This window comes from Passer domesticus, chromosome 27 (genome assembly GCF_036417665.1).
Source record: "Passer domesticus isolate bPasDom1 chromosome 27, bPasDom1.hap1, whole genome shotgun sequence".
Classification (NCBI taxonomy): Eukaryota; Metazoa; Chordata; class Aves; order Passeriformes; family Passeridae; genus Passer; species Passer domesticus.
In genome coordinates this window covers 2,178,649-2,197,611 of record NC_087500.1, presented here as the reverse complement: position 1 = coordinate 2,197,611, position 18,963 = coordinate 2,178,649, and the positions used below count along the sequence as shown (strand labels likewise).

Below are 18,963 nucleotides of genomic sequence, written 5' to 3'. Positions count from 1 at the left end.
CACCAGCTGTGATTGTTTCTGCTTGTGTTGTATTTGACACAGAATATTTTTTCAGGTGTGTCACAGGGCACCTCCATGCTGGTGAGGACTTTGCTGTGACATATCCTGGGTTCAGTCCTCAGTCTCTTGTGCTGGCTGGGTCGTGCGGTGCCAGAGCCTTCACCCCATTCCCTGGAGGCTGCATGGCCTTGCCAGGGGCAGATGGGATGTAGAATCAAAATCACACACCTTGCTGGAACGGACCTTAAAGCCCATCCAGTGCCACCCCTGCCCAGGGCAGGGACACTTTCCACTGTCCCAGGGTGCTCCAAGTGCTGGCCAGCCTGGCCTTGGGCACTGCCAGGGATCCAGGGGCAGCCCCAGCTGCTCTGGGCACCCTGTGCCAGGGCCTGCCCACCCTCACAGGAGAGAATTTTTTCCTAACATTTTTTCCTAACATTTAATCTGAATCTCCCCTCTTTAATTAAAAACTGTTGAACTTGTTCTATCACTGCCTGTGTAAGAAGTCCCTTTCCCTGTTTTTTTTATAAGCCTTTAGGCACTGGCAGGGGCTCTGAGGTCTCCTGGGAGCCTTCTCTTCTGCAGCCTGTTGGAATTTCAGGCTCTTTCTTGCTCCAAGGTCAAGGTGAATAAAACTCAGGAGACGTTGTTTTTGAAGTCTCACTGAAATTTGTTATCTATTACAAACTCACAAGATGTGAGCTCTCTAACAAGTCGATAAAGTGAGGTAAAATGGTGTCTGTTCAAGGCTGTTTAAGTCCCATTTAACCAATAAACAGCTTACATCTATATTACTTATGTTTCTAACCCAATTATGATCACCTAAAACCCACAATGTGGACATCTTTCATCCAATTAGAGAAAATCACCCAGATCCTTGAAGAAAGAAGGTGCAAAAAAGACATCTAATCCACACCCAAAATTCTCCATCTTGGCTCCCATATATCACCATATACTAAAACCCCAAACCTAAGTTTTTTCACCCTGTGAGATCACACAATACTATGCAAACTACACACACACTGTTTCTGTGCTATCATTCAATCTTTGAAGCCTTTTCCAAGGTCTCAGCTCAAACAAGGTGTTTACTTGAGGGTTGGCACCCTTAAATTCAGAAAGCTCAAAGCTCTCAGCATCAGAGTTCCAACAGGCAGCCCAGCTCACTGTCCCTTGCCACCATTTCTCCCTTCTGCTCCATGAGCAGGGTGCACTCTCCTGTGCTGACCTCTATCCCTTGCCAAGTCCTGTTCCATCTGTGCCTTGGCTTTCCTGACCCCATCCATACACACCCGATGCAGACATCCCATAATGGCCCAAGGCAGCAGGTCCCTTTCTCTGTGTCCAGCACAGCCAAGGGCTCTGACAATATTCCTGCCCTGTATTTCCAACTCCAGGATAATTTCCAGTTCTGCTGGGCTTTAATTTCTACTGCCTCTTTCCAGTACGTTGATACAACTCTGATCCCTCTGATCCCCCTTCCTTTCTCTTGGCCCTTTCCCTCCCTCTAAGCCAAGGCACAAAGATTTCCAAGAGGAATGGAAGAGGAGCCAACAATGCTGGGGAGGGGGGGAAGAGGGAAACTCCATGTCAGGATTCCCTGGGACTGGGGACTCTCCATGCCAGGGAATTCCGTGCCAGGATTCCCTGGGACTGGGGACTCTCCATGCCAGGGAATTCCATGCCAGGATTCCTCTGGGGTGCAGGGCTTGCTCAGGGGGCTGGGGAGGAAAGGGCTCACCACTCATGGATGTTGGGGAGAGAAAGTGAGGCAGGAGCAGGGTGCAGACAAAGCTTTTCCCTTTACCCACAACACCTTCACCTTTTATGGCCTGTGAAGAGATATTTTCCTCCTCCAGCTGAGACTTCCAGCCCTGAGCAGTGTTACCATGGGCTTCTGAAGGAGGTTGATTTTTAACACATCCCCCTGTGCTCAGACATTCCAGGGTTAAACCTGATGAAAAGTGAACAGGGACAGGCAGACACAGAGCAGGCTTTGAGCCAAGTACAAACATCCTCTGGTGTTTACCTACACTTTCTTCCTTCTAAATTAATTCTGTCCCGCCCAATCATCATCTCTTATCACTCATTATCTCCTCCTCTATTCTGCACATACCTTACCCCCATTTCACTGGTTTTAAGCGCTCAAATACTGACTGGTTTAGTCTCTTTGTTTAAAATAATTTCCCTCTCAGATTTAACCCCAGCCAACAACTAAACATCACAGCTCTCTGCCCCCCACACAGGGAAATGAGGGAATTGTGGAAAAAAGTAAAACTCACAGGTTGAGATAACAACAGTTTAATAATAATAAAAAAAATATGAGGGAGGGAGGGACATAAAACCCAAGACAGACAAGTGCTGGCCAGTACAGTTGTTCATCACCCTCTGACCCCTCCCAGCCCATCATTCCCAGTTTATACACTCAGAATTATTCTCTGTGATGTGGAATATCCCTTTGGCCAGGTCAGGTCACCTGTCCTGGCCCTGCTCCCTCCCAGCTTCTTGAGCCTCTGCTCACTGGCAGAGCCTGGGAAACTGAAAAGTCCTTAATTTAGAGTTAACACAAACCATTGGTGTGTTATCAGCATTACTCCCATGCTGAATCCCAAACACAGGCCTGGGAACAGCTGCTGGGGAGAAAATTAACTCAATCCCAGGTGAAACCAGGACATAAAACCTTCCCTGGATTTCTTCCACATGCTGAGTTCCAGTCACACACAGTCCTGGAGCATCAGTCCCATTTCCAACTGCTGCTCACAGTCAAAGCCCCTCAGGGCCCACCCTGAACAGGACCCAGTGCAGCCCCATCCCAGCTCTGCCACGGGCTGGTCCCACCTCTGCATCAAGTTCACACATACAGCACTGCCAACTTTCTGCATTCTTTGCTGGTATTTTGATTTAGTAAGTGTTTTGTAGCTCTGGGGACTGGAATTACTTCAAAACAGAGCTGAAGAGCAAGAGAAAGATAATCCAACCCCTTGATCTCACATTTTAAATCCACAATTTCTTTATCAACAACCACATTTTGCTCTCCAAGCTCTTCCTTCACTTCTAATTAGAAGCCCCTCACCTGCATCACTGCAGGCAGAGAGGGAGAGGAAGGTCTGGCCCCTCTCAGGCCATAAGGGAGAGTGGGCAGAGCACAGCAGGGGCCCAGCTGCCCCCCACTCCTGTTCCACCACCAGCTCTGGGGCTGTCCCACCTGGCACATGCCACCAGTCTGACCAGCAAGGCCCAGCACAGGCTCCTGCTCCTTCCAACCCCAGTGCAGTGGGGCCCATTTCCTACTGTGACCCAAAGGGGAGCCCCCCAAGCAGCCCCATGGCCCCCACCCCTGTCCCCAGTGAACGAGGAGCTGGTCCTGCTTGTTTATTGTGGCGCCAATATGGTGGCTAAGGTGAAAAAAAACCTTCAGTTTGGTTGAAAAAAATCTTTATTCACAGAACATCACATGAATCACATCCCACCCTTGCTCCTTTATGTATAAAATACTGGTAAAATAAAAAGTTTTATTCCAGAGGCAAGTGAGTCTCCTCCTGAGACCAGCTCACCCCAGAGCTGGAACTCGTGCCACAGTTTGGAAGCAGAAGTGAGGTGTTTGCTACGGAAGGAAACACCACCAAGCTACAGCAGCAAAGCCTCCAGGGCTCCAGCTCCAGCTCATTTCCTTTGGCAGGGACCACAATCCCACCAGGCCTCCAGCTCATTTCCCACTGCATCCAAAGGGGAGATGTGGGCCTTGAAGGAACCACCAGTGTCCCTGCCATGCCCCACTGCCATGGAGGTTTTCGGGTTTCACACAAACCACCTGAGACGCCCTTGGAATCGCTTTGGATTTACAGGCACCACAAATGTTTCTGATGTCACATGTCCCCAAACCAGCTCCCCAGGTCGCTTCTTCAAGCCCCACATGTCACCTTTGGATGTCATGGGTAGCAAGGACACTTGGCTCACCAAGGGGAAATCAGCCTGTGCAGGGACAAGGAGACTCCAGAAGGCAAAACAACAGGAAAATATCTATTAAAATGGCAAGCTAGGCTCAGAAACAGAAGAAAAATCCAGTTCCAAGTGTCTTATGGCTCCTACCACAGCCCAAAAGGAAAGAGACTGGCCAGAGTCCCACCTTGGTGTAAGACAAACCCTGCCACACCAGGTCACAACTACAGGAACTTTAAACAATGACAGCCTTTATCCCTGAACCCCAACACTGTAAAATCCAGGGGAATTGGATCAGTTCATCAGAACTGACATTTCCCAGGGACCCCTTGCAAGTGCTCAGCTGGCCTCTCAAGGGCTGAATCCATCAGATTACATATACAAAATAAATTTCAGGCAAATTTGGATTTATGATTTCTATCACACAGCCAGACAGATGCTCCATCACTGCAGATTTCCTATTTTCCTTTTAATTCCTTACTTCCTTGGGCTCAAGTGAAAACCAGCTCCATGGTTGCTTTGCTACAGTATTTCCTTGGAAAACCTGGACAAATGGGAACTCCAAGAGCAGGAGACACTTGGAGAAATAGCAGAAAAGTATCAAACACATGGAGAAGCCCATGAACAGGGGCCACTGGTCACTGGGAGTATGGCTGGGCCCCACCAGCATTACCTTGTCTCATGGTCCATATTCCCTAAAATTCATTCTAACAGTTATTAAAACCCTTTCTCCAAGTTTACAACAGGCCACATATTGAAAGCAAAGCCCAGTGCAGTCAGCAGAATGCAGAATTTGCGATTAGTTACTAATCCAGAGACCCACAACCATTCCAGACAGGAAACAGGGAAGAAATTGCCAGCACAAGGCCACATTATCTGGATATGACCCATGTGTGCCACTGTCAGACATCAGGGAATGCTCCAGACTTGCCACACATGGGGATAGGAACAGATCTGTAGGGTGATTGAAATGGATGATGCCCAAAATGCCAGGATGGCCCCTCCATCAGACACCCCCAGGCTATAGGGAAAGCAGTGCCAGGTTGAGATGAGGATCTCACAGCTCCAATGTTTCACTGGAACAGGGAATGACCCCAAAGGAGATGAGTGTGAGCCAGCACCACCCCCGGGAGGTGACACATCTGAGGGTCCTTCACAGGAACTCCACAGGTGCAAAGGGTACCACAGGCATGCCCTTCCCAAGGGTGAGGATGTCTCCATCCCAAGGCACAGACTGAGGAAACTCTCCTGACCAAGATGATTTCCAGTGCCAGGGCCTGTCGTACCAATCCCACCATTCCTCTGGTGTGAAGAACCTGGTCCAGCTCTGTGAACAATCCCACACCTCCAGGGAGCATGGGGGACTCACCTGCTCCATCCACTCAGAAATTCCAGCTCCAGAGCCCCAAACCCAACCAGCATCTCAGGAAATTAACACAGCTCCCCAAAGCTCTGTGCTCCAGCATTAGCAATTCAGTTTTGGAGGCTGGATTTGACAGGAGGCTCAGAGAGATGCCACAAGCCTGGCATGCATCCCAGTGGAAGCAGGAGGGAGTGTGGCACTGAGCACCCCCTGGGAAGCAGCAGGGCAGAGAGAGGCACCAGAACATCCCTCAGATGAGCAGAGCAGCATTTCAGCCTAAACCAGAGAGACCTGTGCTGGGTAATACTGTGTGTGAAGTTAACTGAGGTCATAACCGTGTTCTCTAAGACTCTTCCCCACACATCCTCCTCCTCCTCCAAGCAAATGGAACAGCAGATGAGAGCCCTTCACTTCCCAAATCTTTTTGCACACTCAGTCCCACAGGCTGAACTCAGGCCCACGAACACTGTGAAATTCTCTGTGCCATTCTAGTACTGCAAAATGCAGGGGGTCAGGTCAGTGCTGGCCAGGAAAGACTTGAAGCATCCTAGGCTGTGCCTTTGCATCTTCCCATCCCTGTGTGCCCAAAGGGACACTCCTGCCTTGCTACAGCTGGGCACAACATTCACTTCTGCTTCCTATTAACCAGACCATTAAACCTGCAGGCTTGAGGGGAGAGCAGTAAAGGCCAGGGGGTATTTTCACAGGGCCATTCCCAAGCACAGTGTCCCCAGACACATCCATTTCCCGACGTGCCTTCCACGTGACATTGTCCCAGTGGGATCTGTAAACTCTGAAGTCCACGGGAAGGGCTCATCCAAAGCAGCACCCAGAGGAAATTCAGTTCTGGAGACAGTCCTCTTGCAGGAGGTCAGCAGCTCATGTCAGGTACTGCACGACAAGGAACATGATGAGGCAGGTGACAGCCATGCCCCCCAGCATGAGGAACTTGTCCTGGAAGGCGCGCTTCTCGATCAGCCGCATCACCGTGTTGGACATCCCCAGCATGTTGGCAACGTCCAGGATCTTCTTGTGAGTGCCCTGAGGACAGCAACACAGCAAAGACACAATCACCCTCATGCTCTGAGCCTTCTTATTCCACAGTCCAGAGTATTTCATCATGGGGGGGTGAGTGATGGATTCTAACGTCTCTCAGACAACCATCCCTATCATTCCACAGGATGTGGCCATGGGACCCTGGAAACAACTGGGTGTTTGGACTAATTAATTCATACACATGAACAGGAATGTGGTTAAAGACACAAAACAATCTGTCTGGACAGAGACAACATAAAAAGTGTCTCAGAAAAATGCACTCCTTTCTTTGGGAGGAGTAAAAGTTCTGCTGGTCCTGTTCCAGTCACAGTCTAAGAAGAGCTGCACCCAGCCAAGGTTTTGTGCAGAGCTCCCCTTGCTAAACTACAGTTCATAACAACAGAGACTGAGAAGGTGCAGACACTAGCAAGGTAAATAGCAGAAAAAAGGCAGATAAATGTGTAATAAATGCCATTCCCTGAAATCCTTCCACAGAAAAGCACAGAGTGCTGCAGGCAGGACACCTGGTATTATCAGGAATATGGGTCCCACCAACAGATCAGCAGCAGGGACACAACAGGAATCCTCCTGCCTTATTTCAGGGCAGTGGTTGGAGGAAACAGTATGAAATACAGGCACAGAGATGTGCTCCAGGCACAAGTCAGGGTGGGACATTGCCCTGAGAGGGAAGAAGGGAGAGGACTCAGGGCTGCAGAGTCCTGATGGCACAGGAGGTGAAAAGGACCCCTGAGGAAAGCTGGACACACCTGTGGGCATGCAGAGCACTGAGGCACAGCCACACACTGGCCAGGACCCTCCTCACACCCACCTGTGCACAGGGCAACTGCCAGGAGGGACCCTGCCACACCGGGACAATGGACAGTCCCTCATGGTGACACCTGGGCTGTCCCTGAGAGAACACCCCATCCAGGATGCTCTAACACTGCCTTCATCTCTGAGCCAGGTCAACAGCACAGATTCCCATCACAGTGCTGAACCCCATGCTTTGACTCTGAAATAAAAACTTCAGCCTCTCTTCTTTAGTCCACATTATTTCTGGTCTCAAAGAGTGAAAATGTGAAAATTGGGAAATTTTTTTGAGTATAAACCTGACTCAAGATCAGGAAGGCTCTCCAAGGACAGAATTTAGACCAACTACATTAGACCCACATGCAGAAGTTTCTCAGTCCATAAAACACAGATCTGCAATGCCAAACTACATCATCAGTGTCTTGTGTTCCAGGCAGTTCAGGCCCTTCACTGAAGTCAGGTTTTGCCTTTGCTAGTCCCATGTAATCCATTTTCTCCAGTTCCCACACATCCTATTAACCCCCTGCACCCTGCTCTCAATCTCAGCACCTCCCTGTCTCTGCAGAATCCTTTCACAGTGCTTTAGAACAAAACCAAACCTTGCTGGGAGAACAGAAACCAAATATGAAGCTTTAAAATGAAAGCAAACAATAGGGAAAACAATTCTTGCAGTCATGGAACAGTGGAATTGTACAACTACATCAGTTAAAGGGACAATCTAGGAATTCTCATTCCATACCTGTCTATTTATACCTAATATACACAAAGTTACAGAGAATAAAGCTGTTAGTGTCCAAAGAAGGGACCTGAAGATGATGAAGGGTGTGGAGGTGAAGCCACAGGAGAAGCAGCTGAGGTCACTTGTTCAGCTGGAGCAGAGGAGATTGAGGTCAGACCCCGCTGGGGGCTGCAGCTCCTCCTGAGGGGCATCTCCAACCTCTCCTCTGGGACAGGAGCCAGGGAATGGCTGGAGCTGGGCCAGGGGAGGGTTGGGTTGGATATCACAAAAACAATCTTCCTACAGTGGGTGCTGGGCACCGCCCAGGGTCCCCAGGCAATGGTCACTCCTGGAGGCTGCCAGAGGTCCAGGAGCATTTGGGCAACGCTCCCAGGGATGCACAGGGTGGGACTGTTGGGGTGTCTGCAGGCCAGGAGTTGGACTGGATGATCATTGGGAGGCCCTCCCAACATGGGATGTTCCATGATTACACATTAACCCATTTATCTTTGTAAGCTGTCTCTACACCACTGCTTCTGCCAGATGTTCTCAGGCAACAAAGTCTGTGTCAGTGCAAGAAAAGCTGAGTTAAGGGGAAAAGGAACATGAACAGACATTTCTTCACCTGTGAGGGAGAAGCAACATCCCCCTGAACACCCAGTAGTGTGATGGCCCCGAAAGCACAGCCTGTGTGTACCAGCAGTCATGGACAGACACCCAGCAATTCCCTGCTGCAGGGCTGGCCCAGAGCTCACGTGCCTGGCAAAGGCTGAAGAAGAGCCAGGAGGCCCAGGGAGACCCAGCTGGAACCAGGCAGTCACTTCCAGCCAGCCAGCAAAAGCAGCCACACAGGACTAGTGCTGCTACAAGAAACAGCATTTCCTCATCCCTGCAGGGCACCAGGTCCTGCCAGGGCTCCTCTATGGTACTCTCCTGTGGTGGGATGCACCTTCTTCTCAGGAACCCTCCAGAACCCATGTGCTTCATCCAGTGCCTCATGAGAGATTACCTTGGATCAGTGATTTCCCAGCTTGGAGAATAGACTCCAATTCCCTGTGTGCAGCACAGGGACACTGATGGTTGGATGCTCCAGGCCAATGTGATCAGCCACCAAAGCAATCCAGTGCTCAACACTGTGGACAAATGTCTACAATCCTCTCAGGGATGCAGGGACTTCAAGGAAGGTGCTCTTTCCAAAAAGCATTCACAACCCCAATCTTCTCCGGGCACTAGTAATGAGTCCTGCCAGCCTTTTCCTCATGAGCTGGCAGCAGAACCTCTCTCCACCACTCCTGTGGCCAGACTGCTCAACAACACCATTCCTCTGCAATGAACACTGAACCACTCACTGAATCTTCTTCAGGGCTTTTCTAGTAATGGACCTTGTCTTAAAACAAATCCATACTCACCAGGTCAGTGAATAAGTGACCTGAACTAGAAGCTAAACCTCATCTTGGACAGAACTCAGCTTCAAACTCCACTTTAATGTCTCTGTGTAACATCTGTGGGTGCAGGGCCTGGTCACAAGAGTAGGGAGCAGAGAAGGAGCTGCAGCCCTGTTTTGGACCTGTCCTGGTCCCAGGGAACACCAGGTAGTCTGGAACCCCGGGGTCAGGACAGCAAAGTGCCCGTGGCACAGCCAGCTCAGCTCCCAGAGTGCAGACCAGGCTTGAGCTGCCTGCCACAGCACTGAGCTGCAAGTGTGACAGACCTGACCAAACCTGGGGTTTGTGTCATTAAAAACGCCTAAATCTGGCCAATACATCCCAAAACAAAGCAGTGTCACAAAACTGAGAACAGCAGGTATCCCCATCAGAAGATTAATACAACAGGCATTTCCCTACATTTTTCACACCTCCAGTTTCTCCCCACACACTTCTTATTTAAAAGTTTTTTGTATCCTTGAGCTTTTCACTCAGAATTGATCATCACTTTGAACAGTCTGTAAAAGAAAAGGCAAGTATTTGCTATGAAGAGACTGCAGAAATGCAGCTGTTATCAGCAGGGAAGGAGGGACTGTTGAGGTGCATTATCTTTATTACTAATCTTAATCACAGGTGCTCTACAGCAGCTTTGTGGCTGCTCTGAGTGATGCTAATCTGAACCAACATCCCCCTGCCAGCCACTTACTGCCCCTCCTGAACCTGAACAAACAAACAACAACCAACCAAAGAAAAACAAACACAACATTCAGCACTCCAGATGCTGCCCTGCAGGTGAAGGCCAGCCAGCCCCAAGAGATCTTAAAGGTATTCCTAACAGGATGGTAAAATGTAAAGATTTCAAGTTGTTTAAATGAAATTTGGGCCTTTCCAGCATCCTCAGCTCGGAGCAATGCACTGAAACAACATATATATTGATTTTACTTAGCCTGATGAGCATGAAGACAGAAAAATGTGGGGTCTTTGTGGTGAAAAATGGTGGCCCCACCTTTAATGTGACTCTCTGGTCCCTCAGCCCCGCCAGGATGTTGGTGCCACTGCCAATAAGCTCATCCATGCCTCGGTGGGCACTCTGCAGGGATTCATTAAACTGCAAGGTTTCGTCGATCGGGATGGTGGTGTCAGAGTCCTGTGGGGAAAGCAGGGACTCGGTTACCTGCTCACTCACAAACACAACAAGCACCAGCAGACACGGCCAGAACCCAACAGGACTGCCAGGACTCTGCTTGCACCTTTTTTTTCATAATGATTTAAATACAACACTGATATTTGAGTGAAAAGAGTCATTTAAAGATAAGGGAGGAAGCCAAAAGGCAAAGCTGAGCAGCTGCTCAACCATAATGAGATCTCAAGGATGAAAAGAGCAAAAGCTGAGAATTTTTATAATCTCAGTAGGAAAGGGTATTGCAGGAAAGAACATCAAAGCTAACACAAGGTGTTTAACAAGGTGTTAAACATCAAGAAGGTGCTTAGTCATTGATCACTGCAAATGAAAGACTTGTGGAAGATTTCACACCACATTTCTGAGCAACAAAAGGCCTGAAAGTATGTTTGGAGATGACATTCTAAACATTTACAAAATAGTGCAAATTTCTGGCAGTGAGGACAAACAGACATGGGCCTGGTTCCTGAGCTCTGGCTCACTCATCACCCAGGGCCCTATTAAAAAAAAAATTAAAAATTAGTATTTTTCATGGTTTTTCCCAGAAAAGCTGCATTCACTCAACTAGGAACTGGGAATCTTGAAATGGAAATAACAGGGTAAAACTGTAATCTGGACTGCACAGGAGAGCAGGGATGGGATCACTCCTGTCTGCCAAAGGCCTCCAGGTCGCTGTTTCTGGACACCACTCCACCCAGAGGGGCAAGGAAATGGCTCACTACCCCCACATGGTTTAGAGCAGGAACTGAGACAAGTGTTGGGAACACTGATCACCTGCTCCAGGTGCTCAGAACAAGAACCACCCAAAGGCAGAATTCACAATCACCTGAATGGGTGGCACTCGGTGTGCCCAGCAGCTGCAGGTGACACACAGAGACAGCACAATGTGCTCTGAACAGACTCTTTGGTAAAAACCCCAAATGTTCATCTGAAAATGCCAGTAAGAGCCAAGGTCTGGTGCTGCCCTGCCTGGGCAGGGGCTCTGCTCACTGTTGAGAAGGAAGAAGCAGGGACAGAGCTCTCAGAGGCCCTGGATGAAGGGGCTGTGCCAGAACACACAAACCCAGGCCCCTGTGAACACAGCACCAAGGCTCACACAAGTGTCTGGGCAGAAGCACTTAGATTTCCATGTGAATGGCTCTTATTCCAGATATTTAACAACCTTCAAACCAGCAGATTTCATTTCTGTACAAGGGGTTTTTTTAATTCACTATAAGGCAGCAATAAAAAACAGAGAAGTAGATTTGTGGCCCCCCACAAGGAGATGGAATGGCACCAGAGATGGGATGGCACCTGAGCTCTGTTTTGCTGCTTGTGATTTTCTCCAGGTACAAGGAAAGGCTTTAAAGATAAAGACCATTTTTAACTCTTGAATTAAGCAAACTGTTCAGAACACTGTTACAGCTGTGTTCCAAAAGTGATTTACTCATACACTCAGCTGACATCTCAGATAGAATAGGGGAGTATATGAATAGGAACTGTGAAAACTGTAACCAAGAGAGGCTGATAACTGATAAATAAATCATCATTTTCCTATTAAAGGATCATTTTAAAGCCACATTTTTGCAGCAAGCTAAAAAGAAATACAAAGTAATTGTGTATTTTTTTTCATCTACCATACCTTTCAACATCTGAAGGAGAAAATAACCCATTTGCTCCATATTTTGTATCTGTAAGCCTGTTACTGCTTTTAAAAACTGTGCCACTCACACATCTTTTGTTTCTGAACAGCAAATTTTCCTGCAGGAAAACTTCCCTACTTGCAGGGAAACACCACAGTGTTTAAAAACAACAGCTTGCAGTGTTTTCTTCAAGCCTTGTTTATAATTTTGAAATAGCCAACAAAATACCAGACATTATCTTTATGGCAGGCTTTGAGAAATGCATCGAACTGCCCAAATCTCAGTTAATTAGGATTGCTGACATGGTTTCTTTCTTGTCCTGACAATGACTGACAAAATGTTAGGTGAGATGCCTTTAACAAAGAAAGGAAATAAAGAGGGAAATCAAACAAAAATGTAAAAATAGTACTAAAAAGCCAAAACCAAATCAAAACAAAAAACAAACAAAATTAAAAAAAAACCACCCCATAAAACCCAAGACTAACTTTTCAGCTGCAGAAAACTGAAATCTGAAAGCATGCCTACATTATTCAGAGCCAAATTCCCCCAGCAATTTGCACTGAGGGGACTTCCCAGTGGAGGAACTAACAAGAACAGCTGGACTACATCCCTGTTATTACAAACTTTTGACTCATTTCTAGGCAAAAAGCAAGGGCTTTGATGCAGCTGTGTGATTTGTGTTTGGCTACACAGAAGTTTGCTGACACCTGCTGCCAGCAGGGTGTGTAACAGGCAGGCTTTTCACAGATCTCAGGATCTGGCAGACATCTGACACAAATACAAGTGAAATGTAACTTTGGTACTGACCTCACTGACCCTTTTACAACTGCTATGTAAATCCAGGTGCACTGCACTGCATAAAACAGGAGCAGCAGCTTCTGGAGCCTTTTCCTGCTGCCTGAAGAGCCCAGCTTTTCCTCACGAGAGCTGTACTTTCTCCCCACATATTTTGATTCCTCTCTACCTTTACCCACACTCCCAGCAGCTTCCAACAACCCTGTTTACAGACTGCCTGCCTCCCCCCTGCTGGATTTGAGCTGCTGGAGCACAGAGAGCCCCAGCAGGGATATTTACGTTGGTGGTGAAGGTGCGGGCCAGCAGCTCCTCGCGCTGCCGCTCCTGCTGCTCCCGCAGGTACCGGCGGTGCTGGAAGTTCCTCAGGGCTGTCTGCAGGTGCTGCACGTCGTATTTCAGCTGGTCCACTCGCCTGCAAAGGAGCAGCAGCACAAAAACACTCTGCTTTTCTGAAGACTCTGCTTTTCTGGTGCTTTTTGTACCAGCAAAGGAGCATCATAAATTAACAGCAACGAATAACAAGGAATGATGGGTTCTGCTTCTCTACAAGATGCAGGACATCCAATGCTAGGCTGAAATTCCACACCTACATCCTCCCTGTCTCATTTTTCTACTACACAGGTGACTATTCATTATTCATGGGTGATTATTCATTTTAATCAATTATTTAGGCTCCAGGCTAATGACAGAATGTGAAGCAGAACTCCTGAGCTGTCTTGGACATCCTATCCCATGGATTTTCTCTTCAGGTGTTATAGAGCTGTATCCATTTCTCATTTAACACAGATTTGGGAAGATGGTTGGATTTGTACAGCTTCTATTTTATGACCCTCCTCCTCCACATAAAAGATGATGCTTTCCAGTTTCTTTAATTAGCATCACATTCTGAAGTTTGAGGTTTTATTAAAAGGAGCTCAAAAGTCAGTGGGTATTACAGGAGACACCTCAGACATCTCCACTGGGCCGAAATAAATCATGTCCAGAACTCTGCTGGCCCTGATTAAATGATTGATAAAATTCAATGTTTGATCACCAGACTACCATGGTCTAGTGGAAGGTGTTCTGCCCATGGCAGGGGTTGGAACTGATCTTTAAGGCCCCTGCCAACCCAAACCATTATAGGATTCTACAAAAAAAAATCAATGATTATTTCAGATACTGGCCTCTTTCTTTAATACATGGTGACATGAGATCTACTTCTACTATCTACAAGGGCTTTTCTAGACTAAACATTAATAATTCACAGAATAAGTCAAAATAATAGCAATAATAAGTCACAGAATTAATTAAGAACAGCAAGTTCTGATGTCTGTGGTCCAACCTCCTGCTCAAACCACTGCTCACTTTAGAAACCTCTTTATTTCAGTCACCAACAGCTTGGAAAATGGCCCAGAGAAAATGACACCAAACGAAGGAATTTTACTCTCTACCTCCAAAATGCCATTAAAAGCAAGTGACAGAGAGAGCATCCAAGTGCATGTTCTGCTCATCTGAGAACAGAGCCATGAACCCAGCTGCATCACCAGTCTGGACTTGATGATCTTTGAGGGCTTTTCCAGCTTTAATGATTCTCACGATCCTGGGGTTAAATGCAGGAAAGTGATTTTGCCTCTGTGCCTCAATTTTTCTACTGTAGAACACAGAGATCAGTTAAGCAAAGTATAAAGATTTCACACAAATCAAAAGCAAAGGGCTCCAGTAATTTAATTAAAATAATTACAAAGACTATCCTGCACAATCACAGCAAAGCAGTGAACTCACAGTTTGGCACTCTGCCTCTTGTTGGGAGGTTCTTTGCTGGACAGGATTTCCAGACGTTCCAAGTTGCTGAATATATTGTCTATTCTTGCCTGAATCTCATTTTCTACCACTGCAAGGAAATAAAAACAGGATTTGACTTGAATTAGACAATTGCAATCTGATGAAGGCAAATGCTCAAAAGCATTCAAAGCAATATGCAAAACCTCACAGATGCAAATCTTTACTGGATGAAAATAATCAGATAACTGAGAACTATAAATATAATGAAATGTCACTTTTTTAGCTCAGTAATTTGACACTCTCACCTTTCCCTCCTCCTCTGAGAAGGCAGCTAGGAAAGCCCCTGCTCATTCCAGACATCTGAGCTTCTTTCCCCATCAGTTCCATGAATTAGGATTTCAAGCCCACACATTCCCCCTGCAGCCCCACCTGCACCCTCAGCAGGATTTGCTGTCACAAGAACACAGAGAAGCATCATCACCCACCTGCCAACTACTCCACACATCAGGATGGCCCAGAAAACCACTCTCAGCAGCACCCAGACAAGCAAAGAGCACACACAACCTCATCTTTGCCCCTGGATCTCACACAGCCAAGACACAAATCAATGAAATTGTCCTAATTCAGCTCTCCATCATTTACTGCAGCTGAGTTCAACACAGGCGAGCTGACAGACAGCTACAGCAACTTTTGTCAGACCAAACTACACCACTGCACATTTTTCTAAGCAAGAAGGGACTATTTGTATTCAAAGTTGGAAAAGGCAAACTGCAAGTTTGATGTCCTGGCCCCTATTCCTGCTGTTCAACCATGGATAATCCTGTTTTCTATAAATTCTGAAATACACACTAGTAACTTTATATGGAGAGAAATACATATATTTATTAATTTATTAACTATTCAAACTGGTGAACTGACTGTGAACTATGTAAACTATATAATCCTACCTCTTGAAATGGTCTCAAGCAATAGAAGCAAAATGGCAAATTATACTAATTTTCAGGACTTCTAAAACCACCCCCAGTGAACAGCAGTCTGGGAAGTCTGGCATTGTAGAAAGAGTAGTACAATCACCACAAAAACCACAATCAGAATTAGTAAATTGCTATTTTTTGATAGGAAATTTATCACAGCCCTTCCTAGAGCCCAGTCATGTTTCACAGATGTGTTTAAGGTAAGAGAAGTCAGTGAACGTGTGCAGAAATGCATCCAACCAATGCAGTGTCCTTTCACCTCAGGAGTTCCTGATGAAACCCATCATTAGTGACTCATGCAGGAATTAAGAGTTCAAACACAGGTCCAAAATACATGTGCCAATTCTGCACTGGGGTAAAAAGTCCTGCCACACATATCAGAGCATCTTATTATTACAGTCATTTATGAGCACAGGGTTATAGTCCAAATTTACTGAGGATATTTCAGACCCAATGGTTCTACACACTTCCCATAAGCAGGTGGAATTACAGGTTCTGACTCTGATGCAGCAGGAATGTCAGGAGCATCCTGCTGAAGTTCCTGCACACAGAATCACAGCATTTTTCCCAAAACTGCACTGAGCATCCTTAGGGGAAAGCTGCCAGTTGGTGGATGCTGAGGGAATAACACTCAGCAGGGCAGGCTCAGTCACACCTCAGCTTTCTGACAAACCAGCCCAGAGATGCTCTCAATCTGCATTTCTGTCCACACCAAGGTGTTCATTAACTCCAGGTGTTCAAAAACCTCCACAAGTGCTTCAGTGTGGGGGTTTTGATCTGAAGGCTGCACAGACACCCTGACCATGAGCTCCAAAATCTAACAGCACCAAAAATCTGGCACTCTACCACGAGATTAAAGAAGCATCCACAGCAAGCACTCTCTGTCAGTTAAAGGATTATAACAGGAAGATGAAGCAAATTCTTGTCCTGTCTCTTCTGCTCTGTCCTGATACAAAACACCACCTTACTGAAGTTAAACAGCAACACAATTTCAATGCATTCTGAATTGGTGATGTGTCTCAGCAGCTGATCACAGTGGCTCAGGAGCTAAATTTGTTCCAATAACGACTGTAAATTTAATGAGAAGGCATACAAGGTTAAAGATGCAAACTAAATCAACCTCAATCATCACTTACAGTGCACTGACTCTTTGTCTGAAGTCTCCAGGTGTCCCATGTAAGACTGGACCTCATGGACCTGCCTGTCAGGGCATAAAGAGACAACGAACAGAAAAGTCAGCTAACAGACACAAAATCATTTCTCAGCACCTCACTTTTCAGCTTCTTTTACTGAAATGCACTTTTTAGAGGAGCACAGGAATCAGCAAGACAGTGTCAGAGCAGACAGCCCATCCCTGACCACCAACCCAGGTCCTCAGCAGGAAGCAAGCTGTGCTCTCACCTCATAAGCACCTACAAAGTAACTTTATTTAAAAACAGAAATCAAGGCGAAGGTTATGAAAAACACAGATCAGCTTTTCTACAAGAAATAGCAGTTCAGCTTGGTCTGGAGATGACAGTGGGAATGATTTTCACGGTCTCACAATGTGTGAATGCACAGGCATCAACTGAAATTAAAAGCTTGTAATTATAAGAAAAAACTACTGTGGCCTGACAAGCAGTGGCACAGGAAAACAAACAAACAAAAATATTGATGGCTGTTAAATTCTTCTGGAACTAGATGGGCTTTAAGGTCCCTTCCAACCTGAACCATTCAATGATCACAAAGTAAGGCAGGCCAAAAACAGGGACAGGACAACATCAGTGCCCATATCCATAACAGCTGCTCTGACATTCCTGCATTTCCAGATCTCCAGCAGGATGTCCTGCTCCTCCCTGCAGGGTCACTCTGACCATTACTCAGTGACAGAGAAATGATAATTCAACACAAAATTCAATTCAAGTCTTTTACCAGCCCACCTCCCTTAACAGAGCCCCACAAGATGCAAAGTACCACGGAAATTTGGAATATTGGCTCAGATGTGCCCTTTGGCCCCCTTCCCATGAGTTATTCCACATGTGTTACCAACAGAACCGCGAGACTTTCTGCCTTGTTTTGCAATTCCCACACCACTCCTCCCTCTCCAGACCGGCATTATCTGGGATTTACCCTCAAGCAGCCTCACACCTCCAGAGGTGGTTTAAACTGCGGCAGCCGGACCCCTCAAACCCTGCTGCCAAATTCCTTATAAACGGCGTGCTTTAAATAAACGGACGGCAATGAGCGGCAATCGCCGCTCCCGGTGCCCCGGGCCGGCCGAGCCCTCGGGGCTGACGTGGCACACGCCGCTCTGCCCCCTCCGGGACGGGGTTTGACGGGGAAACGCTTTCCGAGGGCGCTGAGATCCGAGGGGTGTCGGCGCCGGGATCCCGCACACCCCCGGTGAGGGTCTGCCCTCCATCCTCCAGACAAACGCTGGGCTGGCGGGACAGCCCGAGCCCTCAGACCCCTAATCCCTCAAACCCCGAGCCCTCAGACCCCGCAGTCCCTCACACCCTGAGTCCCTCACACACCCCGAGCCCTCACACCCTCAATCCCTCAGACACGAGCCCTCACACCCCTCAATTCTTCACACATCCCTCAACCCCTCATACTCCTCAATCCCTCAGACACTCCTCAATCCCATATCCCCCTCAACCCCTCACACCCCCCTCAGTCCCTCAGACACCCCTCAATTCCTCACACCACTCAATCCCTGGCATTCCTCAATCCCTCACACACTCCTCAACACCTCACCTCCCTCTCAATCCCTCACACCCCCTTCAGTTCCTCAAGCACTTTTTGGTTTGCCGGTACAGCCCCTCACACACCCCTCAGTCCCTCACACTCCCCTCAGTCCCTCACGCACTTGTTGGTTTGCCGATACAACCCCTCACACCCCCCTCAGTCCCTCACGCACTTGTTGGTTTGCTGGTACAGCCCCTCCATCCCGCACCGGCTCCGCTCCGCACACGTCGCCTCCCGCCACTTCCGGCCCCTCCGCCGCTTCCCGCCGCTTCCGCTTCCGCCTCGCCCGGGCCGCGGTGCCGCCCGTGAGCGCCGCGCGGCCGGCAGGGGGCGCTGCAGGACCGGCGTGGCGCGCGCGGGGCGGGGCCGTGAGGGGCCGTGAGGGGCCGGGCCGGGCCGGGGACGGGCGGCCCTTCCCACACGAATCCTTGGCTGCAGTCCCCGTCCCCGGTGTCGGAAACAGCGGCTGCAGCCTCACGGCGTGGTGACATAAAAGGGTGTGAGCTGCGAGAGCCGCCTGGGGTAGCGGAACTGCAACCCCCGCACGGAGCATGGAATGGGTTCAGCGCCGCTGTCCCCTGCCATAGCAGGGACGCCTTCCGCTGTCCCAGGTGGCAC

General features: G+C 48.0%; 1 protein-coding gene across 4 annotated transcripts; it reads right to left on the bottom strand.

Annotated features, from left to right (window-relative positions):
* Nucleotides 1-3,415: 3,415 nt before the first annotated feature.
* On the bottom strand, nucleotides 3,416-18,645 carry GOSR2 (golgi SNAP receptor complex member 2). 4 transcript variants are annotated; one of them, XM_064399714.1, is made up of 6 exons: nucleotides 18,518-18,645; nucleotides 16,755-16,819; nucleotides 14,645-14,753; nucleotides 13,163-13,295; nucleotides 10,293-10,433; nucleotides 3,416-6,340 (listed from the first exon to the last, which is right to left on the bottom strand). In XM_064399714.1, the coding sequence occupies exons 1-6, from the start codon at nucleotides 18,544-18,546 to the stop codon at nucleotides 6,179-6,181; spliced, it is 639 nt and encodes a 212-aa protein (XP_064255784.1). In that variant the 5' UTR covers nucleotides 18,547-18,645; the 3' UTR covers nucleotides 3,416-6,178. The 4 variants fall into 4 exon arrangements, with proteins under 4 accessions (XP_064255784.1, XP_064255785.1, XP_064255786.1 ...); XM_064399715.1 differs by having other exon boundaries at nucleotides 18,467-18,529; XM_064399716.1 differs by lacking the exon at nucleotides 18,518-18,645 and adding an exon at nucleotides 17,728-17,872.
* Between the last annotated feature and the right edge of the window lie 318 nt (nucleotides 18,646-18,963).